Raw genomic sequence first — 13,193 nt, forward strand, 5'->3', positions numbered from 1 at the left:
GAATGTGGACTGTTTTTACAAATTCTGCTGTATTTGTTTTTACTTTTCAAAGATAAGGTTGGTATTTGGATTTTGGTCTTTGAAAGCTATTTTTGGTTTGTGAGTGTCCAGTGGCAAATTCAGGCTTTCAAGTATTCCTATTTGTTTCGTAGGTTTTTTTTTTTTTGCTCCTACTTTTCCTACTTTTTCCTACATGTATTTTTTCCTACTTTCTTGTCCCACAACTCCATAAAATGAAATCTCATTGAATATTTTTCATACACACTGTCATATGTAAATCACACAATGAAGGGCTTGGGTGCAGGAGTCCTGCAACTGTACTTCCAAGAGCTTAGTTGAGGATGGAGCACAAGTGTTATGAATACAGAACATGCCAAATGAGGCTTATGATGCTGTGGACATGGGTGAGTATCATTGAAAACTACTCCAGAAATGCCCACAAAAGCCCTACTTCTATCTTGATTTTGTCCTCCAAAGTCCTACTTTTGTCCTGTATTTTGGGGGTTTTTTTGGTTGAAAATGTTGATCCTGCTGTTCTTCTACTTGTTCTCCTGGGTCTGCTGGAAAGCCTGCAAATTGATTCGTACATCACTCCCATTTTACTCTTTCTTCTTTCCGCCAGCCCGTGTCTGGTGGCCAACCTGTGGGACGTGACCGACCGCGACATTGACCGCTTCCTGGAGCAGCTCCTAAGAGCCTGGCTGGACGGGGGAGGGAGTCTTCTGGACGGCATGGCGGAGGCCAGGCAGGCCTGCAAGCTGCAGCACCTCATTGGGTGCTCCCCGGTTGTGTACGGCCTCCCTGTGCGCCTGTGGGATAACTGCCGGTGACGTTTCAAATCATTGGTTCTCACATATACATGTACACAGATGTGTATGACTTTCTTTGGATGGGATAATGATGAAAACCTTGTGAAGGGAAAGCCGTGTCCAAGAGGGAACTTAGAGGCTATGGCTCTGCATTGTTACCATTGTTAAGGTATGGTGAACAGCCGTAGCTGTAGACAATACCGTTTCATAAACTGCCCTTTAAATTTATGGTTATTTATGGTAATTTATGGTAATTTATGGTAATTTATGGTAATAAATTTTAAATTCAGTATTCACTTGTTTGGGTTCCAAAAGTAAAATTGTTTCTTATTTGTAGCAGAGGAATTTTAACCACAGTGAAATACTTGGGTTTTGTCCTTTGTCAGATTTTGAGTACATTAGTGTTTTTTAAGGCCTTTAGTTTCATAAATGGAATAATTAGAAATGATTACAACTGCAGTTACATGAATTAATAACGTATTTTTGTTCAGTCCGTTATTTTTTTGTTACCAAATTTCAAATAGTTTCAAAAAGATTATTTTTATTTTTTCCCCGAGTTCTCATATAAATTTTGTCAAGATGTCATGTAGTTCTGTATCGACCAAACTAAATAAGAAGTCATTAGTCCCCTTGTCTTTAGGGGGACTACATATTACCCAATTTGATTTTAGTAAGTTGATTAGTGTGATCTCAAACTCTAATTAATGTGAAAAGCAATGAATTTATTTACTGTTTTCCAAATTAACATCTGTTTTTCATTGACATACATATAGTTTGATTTCTAAAACTTGATTTTTAACTGCTAGTGGGTCTCCTCTGATTTAAGGTGCAAAAAATATTGCTACCTGTAACAAGGGCGATCGTGAAGTGTAGGGCCCGGTTCCAGTATAAGGGAACAAAATCCACTTTAAAATTATTGGACCTACCAAACTAGTTGGCGACATTCTGAATAAACAGGTATGTCATAGATAGAGGGCAGGGTTTTGATTTTTTGAGGGAAATTTGGGGGTAAAATGACAATGACAGCGCGGCGACAACACGCGACCCGAAAATAAAGACGGCAATCCCCGCGCGATGTACCGTGAGCACGCACGGTGCGCTGAATCGCAAGGCACAAACCGCGCAGGAAAATCATGATTTCTACCCCAATAATTTGTTCAAAATTGCAAAACGGGTGTCATTAGAATTGAGAAAAGTCCGCTTTTGATTGTAATTTTTGAGCACTAAAAACCATTTTCGACTCTAATTTGATCAAAACAAAACGGGGGCCCTACACTTCACGATCGCCGTAACAAGTGTCAATTATAAAGTTTTTGTCAGATGTGGGGTTTTTTTTTTTCAGCTGCAGACGTTTTTCTTCTGAGCTTTGTACTGTTGAGGTTCATTAAGATTAATTTCAAAAAAAATCTTTTTTTGGGGGGGGGGGTTTTGGTGTTTTTATTTTGGTATTCCAACAGTTCTGGTTTGCTTTAGTTTTCATGAGAATGTTTTACGACAAATGTCTTTTAAATATAACAAACAGTGTTCAGAAAGTTGGTACTTTAAGAAATTTGCTGATGCCCATGGTAATAGATGCAAGATATAAGGACGTTATTATGACAAGGGGAGAAAGCACCCGTGAAAATTAATTCTGGCGTCATTGCGTCCCTGTATGTGTTTTGTAAATTTTGATGTAAATTTTGTTCATTTCAATTAATAAAAAAAAGAATACATAATTTAATTTGAACAAGCTCTTGGAAGTTTTTTTTTGGGTGTCTTCTGTAAGACAAAGATTGGAGAGATTTTGTGTTAAACTTTCAACACATTTGTAACACTGACAGTGACTTTGTTACTGTTAGTAATCCCTTACATTCTTGATTTTTCAGAAAAGGCTAAATTTTTCCCAATTTTGAAAAAAATGCAAGGATTTTTTTTAGAAAAAGTCAAATTTTGCCCAATTTTGATAAAAATGCAAGGCTAACCCCTTACATTCTATGATTTTTCAGAAAAAGTCAAATCTTGCCCTATTTTCATAACAAATGCAAGGCTAACCCCTTACATTTGTGATTTTCCATAAAAAGCAAAATTTTGCCAAATTTTGATAAAATGCAAGGCTAACCCCTTACATTCTTGATGTTTCAAAAAAAGTCAAATTTTTCCCAATTTAGATAAAAATGCAAGGCTAACCCCTTACATTTGTGATTTTCCATAAAAAGCCAAATTTTGATAAAAATGCAAGGCTAACCCCTTACATCCTATGATTTTTCAGAAAAAGTCAAATCTTGCCCTATTTTCATAACAAATGCAAGGCTAACCCCTTACATTCTTGATGTTTCAAAAAAAGTCAAATTTTTCCCAATTTAGATAAAAATGCAAGGCTAACCCCTTACATTCTTGATTTTTCAGAAAAAAAGTCAAATTTTGGCCAATTTTCATACAAATGCAAGGCTAACGCCTTACATTTGTGATTTTCCATAAAAAGCAAAATTTTGATAAAAATGCAAGGCTAACCCCTTACATTCTATGATTTTTCAGAAAAAGAGATATTTTGCCCAATTTTCATAAAAATGCAAGGCCAACCCCTTACATTTTTGGATTTTTTTAGAAAAAGTCAAATTTTGCCCAATTTTGATAAAAATGCAAGGCTAACCCCTTACATTCTATGATTTTTCAGAAAAAGTCAAATCTTGCCCTATTTTCATAACAAATGCAAGGCTAACCCCTTACATTTGTGATTTTCCATAAAAAGCAAAATTTTGCAAAATTTTGATAAAATGCAAGGCTAACCCCTTACATTCTTGATGTTTCAAAAAAAGTCAAATTTTTCCCAATTTAGATAAAAATGCAAGGCTAACCCCTTACATTTGTGATTTTCCATAAAAAGCCAAATTTTGATAAAAATGCAAGGCTAACCCCTTACATTCTATGATTTTTCAGAAAAAGTCAAATCTTGCCCTATTTTCATAACAAATGCAAGGCTAACCCCTTACATTCTTGATGTTTCAAAAAAAGTCAAATTTTTCCCAATTTAGATAAAAATGCAAGGCTAACCCCTTACATTCTTGATTTTTCAGAAAAAAAGTCAAATTTTGGCCAATTTTCATACAAATGCAAGGCTAACCCCTGACATTTTGAAATTTCCAGAAAAAGTCAAATTTTGTCAATTTGGATAAAAATGCAAGGCTAACCCCTTTCATTTGTGATTTTCCATAAAAAGCAAAATTTTGCCAAATTTTAATAAAATGCAAGGCTAACCCCTTACATTCTTGATGTTTCCAAAAAAGTCAAATTTTTCCCAATTTAGATAAAAATGCAAGGCTAACCCCTTACATTTGTGATTTTCCATAAAAAGCCAAATTTTGATAAAAATGCAAGGCTAACCCCTTACATCCTATGATTTTTCAGAAAAAGTCAAATCTTGCCCTATTTTCATAACAAATGCAAGGCTAACCCCTTACATTCTTGATGTTTCAAAAAAAGTCAAATTTTTCCCAATTTAGATAAAAATGCAAGGCTAACCCCTTACATTCTTGATTTTTCAGAAAAAAGGTCAAATTTTGGCCAATTTTCATACAAATGCAAGGCTAACGCCTTACATTTGTGATTTTCCATAAAAAGCAAAATTTTGATAAAAATGCAAGGCTAACCCCTTACATTCTATGATTTTTCAGAAAAAGAGATATTTTGCCCAATTTTCATAAAAATGCAAGGCTAACCCCTTACATTTTTGGATTTTTTTAGAAAAAGTCAAATTTTGCCCAATTTTGATAAAAATGCAAGGCTTACCCCTTACATTCTATGATTTTTCAGAAAAAGTCAAATCTTGCCCTATTTTCATAACAAATGCAAGGCTAACCCCTTACATTTGTGATTTTCCATAAAAAGCAAAATTTTGCCAAATTTTGATAAAATGCAAGGCTAACCCCTTACATTCTTGATGTTTCAAAAAAAGTCAAATTTTTCCCAATTTAGATAAAAATGCAAGGCTAACCCCTTACATTTGTGATTTTCCATAAAAAGCCAAATTTTGATAAAAATGCAAGGCTAACCCCTTACATTCTATGATTTTTCAGAAAAAGTCAAATCTTGCCCTATTTTCATAACAAATGCAAGGCTAACCCCTTACATTCTTGATGTTTCAAAAAAAGTCAAATTTTTCCCAATTTAGATAAAAATGCAAGGCTAACCCCTTACATTCTTGATTTTTCAGAAAAAAAGTCAAATTTTGGCCAATTTTCATACAAATGCAAGGCTAACCCCTGACATTTTGAAATTTCCAGAAAAAGTCAAATTTTGTCAATTTGGATAAAAATGCAAGGCTAACCCCTTTCATTTGTGATTTTCCATAAAAAGCAAAATTTTGCCAAATTTTAATAAAATGCAAGGCTAACCCCTTACATTCTTGATGTTTCCAAAAAAGTCAAATTTTTCCCAATTTAGATTAAAATGCAAGGCTAACCCCTTACATTTGTGATTTACCATAATAGCAAAATTTTGATAAAAATGCAAGGCTGACCCCTTACATTTTTGATTTTTCAGAAAAAGGTCCAATTTTTCCCAATTTGATAAAAATGCAAGGCTAACCCCTTACATTTGTGATTTTCCATATCAAGCGAAATTTTGATAAAAATGCAAGGCTAACCCCTAACATTCTTGATGTTTCTGAAAAAGAGATATTTTGCCCAATTTTCATAAAAATGCAAGGCTAACCCCTTACATTTTTGGATATTTGAGAAAAAGAGATATTTTGCCAAATTTTGATAAAAATGCAAGGCTAACTCCTTACATTTGTGATTTTCCCTAAAAAGCAAAATTTTACCAAATTTTGATCAAAATGCAAGGCTAACGCCTGACATTTTTAAATTTCCAGAGAAAGTCAAATATTGTCCAATTTTGATAAAAATGCAAGGCTAACCCCTTACATTTGTGATTTTCCATAAAAAGCCAAATTATGTCAAATTTTGATAAACTGCAAGGCTAACCCCTTACATTCTTGATGTTTCCAAAAAAGTCAAATTGTTCCCAATATAGATAAAAATGCAAGGCTAACCTCTTACATTCTTGATTTTTCAGAAAAAGTCAAATTTTGGCCAATTTTCATACAAATGCAGGGCTAACCCCTGACATTTTGAAATTTCCAGAAAAAAAAACAAATTTTGTCAATTTGGATAAAAATGCAAGGCTAACCCCTTACATTTGTGATTTTCCATAAAAAGCCAAATTTTGCCCAATTTTGATAAAAATGCAAGGCTAACCCCTGACATTTTGAAATTTCCCGAAAAAGTCAAATTTTGTCAATTTTGATCAAAATGCAAGGCTAACCCCTTACATTTGTGATTTTCCATAAAAAGCCAAATTTTGATAAAAATGCAAGGCTAACCCCTTACATTTTTGATTTTTCAGAAAAAGAGATATTTTGCCCAATTTTCATAAAAATGCAAGGCTAACCCCTTACATTTTGATTTTTCAGAAAAAGTCAAATTTTTCCCAATTTTGATAAAAATGCAAGGCTAACCCCTTACATTTGTGATTTGTTGTAGAAAAAGTCAAATTTTGCCCAATTTTCATAAAAATGCAAGGCTAACCCCTTACATTGTTTGATTTTTCAGAAAAAGAGTTATTTTCCAAATTTTGATAAAAATGCAAGGCTAACCCCTGACATTTTGAAATTTTCAGAAAAGTCAAATTTTGCACAATTTTGATACAAATGTAAGGCTAACCCCTTACATTCTTAATTTTCAGAAAAAGAGATATTTTGCCCAATTTTCATAAAAATCCAAGGCTAACCCCTTACATTTTGTGATTTTTTAGAAAAAGTCAAATCTTGCCTAATTTTGATAAAAATGCAAGGCTAACCCCCTTACATTTTTGGAGTTTCCATAAAAAGCAAAATTTTGCCAAATTTTGCAAGGCTAACCCCTTACTTTCTTGAAGTTTCCAAAAAAAGTCAAATTTTTCCCAATTTTGAGAAAAATGCAAGGCTAAACCATTACATTTTTGTTTCAGAAAAAGTAAAATTTTGCCCAATTTTGATAAAAATGTAAGGCTTACCCCTTACATTTTTAATTTTTTTTCAGAAAAAGTCAAATATTGTCAAATTTTGATAAAAATGCAAGGCTTACCCCTTACATTCTTGATTTTTTTTTAAAAAGCCAAATTTTGCCCATTTTTGATAAAAATGCAAGGCTAACCCCTTACATTTTTTGATTTTTCAGAAAAAGTCAAATCTTGCCCAATTTTGATAAGCACATTGAATTTCACAGTAATATCTTGACATTGCATCGATCTTTTCTTCAGTAAGTTCGTTGGTCATCACTCGGCTTTAAAACAAATAATGCACTCCTAAATCTCTATCATTACATCTTCTTAAAACAATACAAACACAAAACAAAAAGTTTTTACAACATTGCTTTTTTTTTTTTATTGAATTATGGTAATACACAAGGCAGGGGGCTACAATGCTTCTACACTTGCTAACAAATCACATGACTATAAAGTACCATAAAAAAATAATTACACTGACGCCACAATTCAGCTATTTGTGGATAGTTCCAATGTATTATTGCCCTACACAGTTTTGGCTGTTCTTTTAAAAAATATTTCAAAATGTCAACTACAACATTAGGTAGTTTTTTATCACTTAAATTCTTTCCCCTTTTAAACTGAAAGCTCATTTGGAAGTTGGCAATGATATCAAGTTCTTGCCACAAGTTTTACGTTTTTAGTAAAATAACATTTAAATGGCAGACAAGAATGGTTTGACCGATTAACCCATTTTGCCTTCACTGATGTATTTTATATAAGCACTGTATATAAGTTGGTGCTGCCCGGGGGCTTGTGGGGGGAAAAGTCACAAGCTAACTCAGGTAGGACTCGAACCCACAACCTCCTGCTTACTAGTGCAGGCATCTTACACCACTCAAGCAAGCTTGACTAGCTCTCGAACAACATCACGTATACTGTGCTTATATAAAACTTTGTTAGTGAAAGGCAGTCCAAATATTAAAACTTTTACGTTTCCTGATTCAAAATTCCATTGTAAACACTTGTTTTGTTCATTTTCTCTAAATACAACCACATAACCTATTTAGTCAGTTATATTTGACAAATGACATCTTAGGGGGACACTTTTTAGTAAATTATTTTCACATTAGGGAGACACTTGGCATTAGGGGCCATTCGAGTGTCTCCCTAAAGTTTTAAGTACCAATTCTAGAACAAATTTTATTGTCGCAAGTTGCTGAAAATGATTTGTTAGTTCAAAAATAGTAAAATTATAAAGTTTAAGGAGGGGGCATATTTACAAATGGGATATGGGAAGGTTTTGGTTTGTGCACAAGTCTATGGAAATGTCTCCCTGTCGCACCAATTTTTCAGTAATTATTAAAATGTACAATAATAACCGGTACTTATAAACAAAACTTCAAGGTCGATAGCTAATCTGAACCCCCTCCCTCAAAAACATTTACTTGTAATTAACTTCTTCTTTTTTAGCTGAAATAGTCGTTTTCTAGTAACTTCACAAAAAAATACTCAAAATTTGTACAAGTTTTTATTTTAGAAAATCCTGATCCCTGTTTTTTTTTTTTTTTTTTTAACTATATGGTTATCTTTTGTTCCTGAAACAAGATTATATTAACATTATTTGTATTAATATTCAAATTAGTTGATTAGTACGGCAGAGTTTCAAATCAAGTTTAAACTTTACTTCATTCTAACAAACTTATCAAGGACTACCTACACTCAACTACACATCTATTGAATGTCTACACTTGTTTATACTACAAATCACGGAAAAAATCTAATTCGTACTTCGTTGATTTGTACAACAATCACACAAAAATAAATAAGCTGCTGGGAGCACCAATTCGGGAATGACCAAAAACCTTTACAAACACTCAAGCAAACCTCATTTACATGGAAGCATTCATTTGTTCGGGGTGCAAGCCTACAGTCTATACAGAAACACAAACAATGATGGATCAGTGAGGTAACATCACGAAGCTGGATCATTCTGTACAGTTGCGGTCCATTTTCCCGTCATTAATCATTATTTAAAGGGAATGTACAACATTTGCTTTTGCTGCAATTTTCAGAAATAAATGGATTTGGAGGATTAGTGTGTTATAGCAAATATTGTGAACATGACTTGTTTCACGATTTGGGCTTGTAGATGCTGGAAAAACCAAGAAAACCAATCATGTTCTTGTAGTCTGGTTCCCTGACCCCACTTAAGATGAAACAGCAATTTATAGACTTTTGGGTATTGTAAGGTAGGAGAATCAGTCTAGAAGGCTTGTACCCCTTCACAGGTGTGTAATCAATTGCAAAGAAAACGCGGAATAACTAATTACCAAAAAATTGGGAGCACATTTTGAAAAAAGCAAGTTTTCTCCAACGCTGGTCGGCCGACCAGCGTTGGAAAAATCCTCTTTTTCTTGAAAATGACAGCACACAAGGATCCACGATTTTACAGAATGCTTTAGACTGTCATTCTCTAACAATCCTGTAAGGTATTTCGTGATAATTTGATCATTTCGTTTTGTGATGTTTGCAAATGTTGTATCTTCCCTTTAAAGGTGGAGTTGACCATTTGCAGCTATCCAAAAAAGTAACCGACCAAATTATTGTTGAAAAGCTTACTCGGTTTAAAGATAAGTAATGACACTAAACTCCCTGTGAAATTATTCCTTCTGGCATGCTGTCATTTTGAGGAAAACACTAAAAGAAGGCCGGTTCCACAGATGTGTCAAGCGACACATTTTTGGAAATTTTCATTAGAAGTTGGTTTATAATTGGGCGAATCCGTGAATGGGTGCACGCAAGCGGTTGCTAATATTCGTCGGTACAGCGAGTGATATCGTTTAGCTGCAATCAGCGGAGGGAGAACGTGTCCCCCAAAAGTGGACCCCAAATTTAGGGAATGACCCAACTAGAGGCTGTAAACACTGACAACAGCTGTTTACTGTTTACAAAACATTGTTTACGAAAACATTCAAATACACAGCTGCGAAAGTCTAGAAGATTAGAGTGTTGTATATTATATCATTTGTATATATCGGAATTGTAATCCACACAAGTAGATGCACAAAAATATAATTTTACGAGCAAAAAACTAATTTTTTTCACAGTTCATTATTTTAAAATGCTGATTACAGCCGGCCAGCAAAATTACTACTCACTTAGTTCTGCCAAGGACCCATACAAAACTGCTTTACAATGTTGGCAATACTAGGACAATATGTCAAATTTCAACAAAACAAAAAAAAATAAAAAATTACCAGAAAACAGCCAGCCCAGCAGTACAATTTCTAACCATTTATATTGGCATTTTACAGTTCTGAGATTTTCAGAGAGACAAAAATTACCATTGCAACTAAAGCCAAAAAAACTTACGTTACTGATTGCAAATATAATTATTGCCTATACCAGCATAGCAAGGGGTCCACATATCAACTGCACACAATGACTTTCCTTACTACAAGGATAACACAGGTGAAGAAAACACGACTAAATAGTATCATTTTAGTGACAAATACAAACTTTTCTTACAAGCAAACTCACATAATGCAAGACAGTGGAAATACAAAAATACAACTTTTAACAGTATGGAGTTTACATCAGCATTTCTGTCCTCTCCTTCCCCCCCCCCCCCCAATTAAATATCCAAGGAATATTAAATTTGTTGTTGCGAAAACCCGGTTTTTAACTATTTTTCTCCTTCAGTGCCTATGTAAATTGATACATACACGCAAATTATAATTCATCAAATCTAAATGTTGAAGTGAAAAATACTTTCAAGTATTCAAATTATTTTTTCTTATCTATGACATTTTGACAGCTGATTTTGCCTGTCAATTTTAAAACAAGACGGATGCCTTGTGGTTGACATGTATTTTACTTGTTATAAGTAACACTTTAATAATAATTCTGTTTTAAGTTTTAACCTCCTTTTATCAATGATAATTGTCCAATGATACCAATTTTTCATTTTTTTGTCAAGGCCAACTTGTAAATCAAAGGAGTTCATGTTAAAATCAAGTTAAATTGACTACGTGCTAATTACTACCCAAACTGGACTACGAGAACTTAAATGCAAAATTATAAAATACTTATCTTACATGACAGTCAGGAAGCACACCAATTTACATGTATTCACAAAAATCGCGATTAAAATATCAAATTTAATAAAAAAAAAAAAAAATTAGTTTAATAGACTTACGTGGTAATCACGCCCAATTCTAAGAGTAGCACTTTTTGCATGACACTTATGTAATGCGCAAAAGCAACACGTATCACAAGACGACAGTACAAAAAAAACCCACTGTTGTCACACCAAAACTATTCACCAAATCTTTGACTCCAATCATCCACCAATGAAGCGATGCACTCCGTGTCAAATGATTACAAGCCGACCAATCAGCCAACCTATTAGCCTTGAGTAATATAAACCTGGGGTGAACGACAGAAACGACGCAAACAACGGAAACATTGCCTATTTCCCGTTGGCTATGCACAAAAATACCGCAAACGCTGGTTTGAGTGGAACACATCCCAGTATTTAGAGAAAAGATATTGAAATGACTGCACATATTGTTTGCTGCTAGTTAGTCATTAACCCATTAGCACACTGTATTACATTGTATTACATTGTATTACATTATGTCTATGCACTGCAAAATCCATAAAACCATAATAGAGTGCTGGGGTAGTTTTATGCGCTCTGAAAAATTATGGCTCTGAAGGATTTTTAAGGAAGTAAAGTCCGAGAACCATTTTCATTTGACAACTTATGCATGCGCACAACGGACAACTTCCGTCAAAATAGCAACGACGAAAGAAGAACCCTTTAATACGAAGAGAACTAGATTTGACAGTGCTGCTAAGTACACAACTATGCTGAGAGCACAGTAAAGTGCCTGCCCAACGACAAACAGTTTGCAGCAAAAAATGTCATGCAATGTGCCTTGCAAGAAGCATCTATCTGTGGTTTTAATTTAAGACCCAACTCCACTGAACACAGCCACTTGTTACAGCCACTGCAACTTTGATGTACTTCAACTCTCAGAAATTTACCAGGCAGTACCATTCCAGATTTACTTAATTTATTATTATTTTTTTGTTGTCCTAGTATCTTTTTATTAATATAAATACATTTTTTTTCTGACAAACCACAGAACTTATGCACACTTTTAAACTCTAGTAGCATATCTAAAGAATATCCTTCACTTATACGAGCTGGATATTCTACAGTTGTAACAGTTTTGGCGGACCGTGGACAATTATTTACAAAAAAAACAACTTCTCTGGACACCACAGAGAATCCTTGAAATCCTGTCGAGTTCTCTGCAGAACGTTTCCAACAAAATTTTGGTTTTCTCTGGTCTGCAGATATTATGGGATTTCATGTAAATTCTTCAGACTAAGGCGATCCGTTTCAATGCACGCCTTTCCAAAAATTCTGCACTGACTACATTACGCAGAGTTGCTCAAATTGAAAGCTAAAAAAAAAAAAATTTGCAGAAATTTGAAGAGAAAAATTGGCCTTGGGCAATTCCAGATCAGAATTGAGCAGCATCGATTCTAAAGTTGGAATTGGAATCGAGACTCCACTTTTTTGACGGAAGATTCGAATCGCGGAAGTAACTATTAAATTCTCCCACGAATAGCGTCCAGACACTTCAGAAAAACATTAAATGTCACTCGACATGTCCATAGTTGTGGCAAATTATCATTTGAATAAGATGTAACTCCTTTCAATGCCACTGTATAGTGATTCAGTACTGTCATTCGTTGTGGAGGTCTTTCCCCACAGCATTTTTTACAATGGATAGAATTGAATTGGTGTCTCTTGTATGGAATCGGAATTGACATGAAATATTTTGGAAATCGCCCAAGCCTAGCCTTGCCATTTCATGGCGATGTTGAGCAGAATAAACAAAAAAAAATTAGTCAAGTGGCAGGCAATATTTACAACGCGTCTCAATTTGGCAAAAGCAAAAACTTTCTCAATTCTGTGCTTGACTGCTCCTGTGCACAAATGTCGGACATGCGTGCACATACTCAAGACGCGCATGGCTGGAGCGTGCAATGTGGTATTGTAAAGGTGCACGCTTGTTGTCCACGTGTGCACTGAATGGGCGGGGCCTTATCAGCTAGTCTATTTACAAGGGGGTTACTAAGCAACCGATCGACCTTTCTTATCTCTTTGGTTACTACAGCAGTGTCGGGTCCATCATGTCAAACGTGTCGAAGTCCTTGAGGAGGTCGCTGATGTCTGGAGCAAGCTGCGGCTCGTCCCGGTCACGATCGTTCAGCATCTCGCCAAAATCGTCCATTCTTTTAAGAAAGAGAAAAGAAAAAGCTAACCAATACACTGCAGGAGAGGTTTGGCATTACAATGGT

At 34.6% G+C, this 13,193-nt stretch overlaps 2 protein-coding genes across 4 annotated transcripts in view; one reads left to right on the top strand and one right to left on the bottom strand.

Moving 5' to 3' along the window:
* LOC119744640 overlaps positions 1-1,585 on the top strand; it is a 43,555-nt gene extending 41,970 nt beyond the window's left edge. For both annotated transcript variants that reach the window (XM_038220687.1, XM_038220688.1), the window contains exon 23: positions 623-1,585. In XM_038220687.1, coding sequence (XP_038076615.1) covers positions 623-830 — 208 coding nt within the window. In that variant the 3' untranslated portion in view covers positions 831-1,585. The remainder of the gene's footprint in view (positions 1-622) is intronic.
* An 8,322-nt stretch (positions 1,586-9,907) lies between these two features.
* LOC119744643 (signal transducer and activator of transcription 5A-like) overlaps positions 9,908-13,193 on the bottom strand; it is a 37,137-nt gene continuing 33,851 nt past the window's right edge. For both annotated transcript variants that reach the window (XM_038220692.1, XM_038220691.1), the window contains exon 22: positions 9,908-13,127. In XM_038220692.1, the coding sequence (XP_038076620.1) occupies positions 13,004-13,127 (124 nt within the window). In that variant the 3' untranslated portion in view covers positions 9,908-13,003. The remainder of the gene's footprint in view (positions 13,128-13,193) is intronic.

The sequence above is a fragment of the Patiria miniata genome, unplaced genomic scaffold, assembly GCF_015706575.1.
Source record: "Patiria miniata isolate m_02_andy unplaced genomic scaffold, ASM1570657v1 HiC_scaffold_7, whole genome shotgun sequence".
Classification (NCBI taxonomy): Eukaryota; Metazoa; Echinodermata; class Asteroidea; order Valvatida; family Asterinidae; genus Patiria; species Patiria miniata.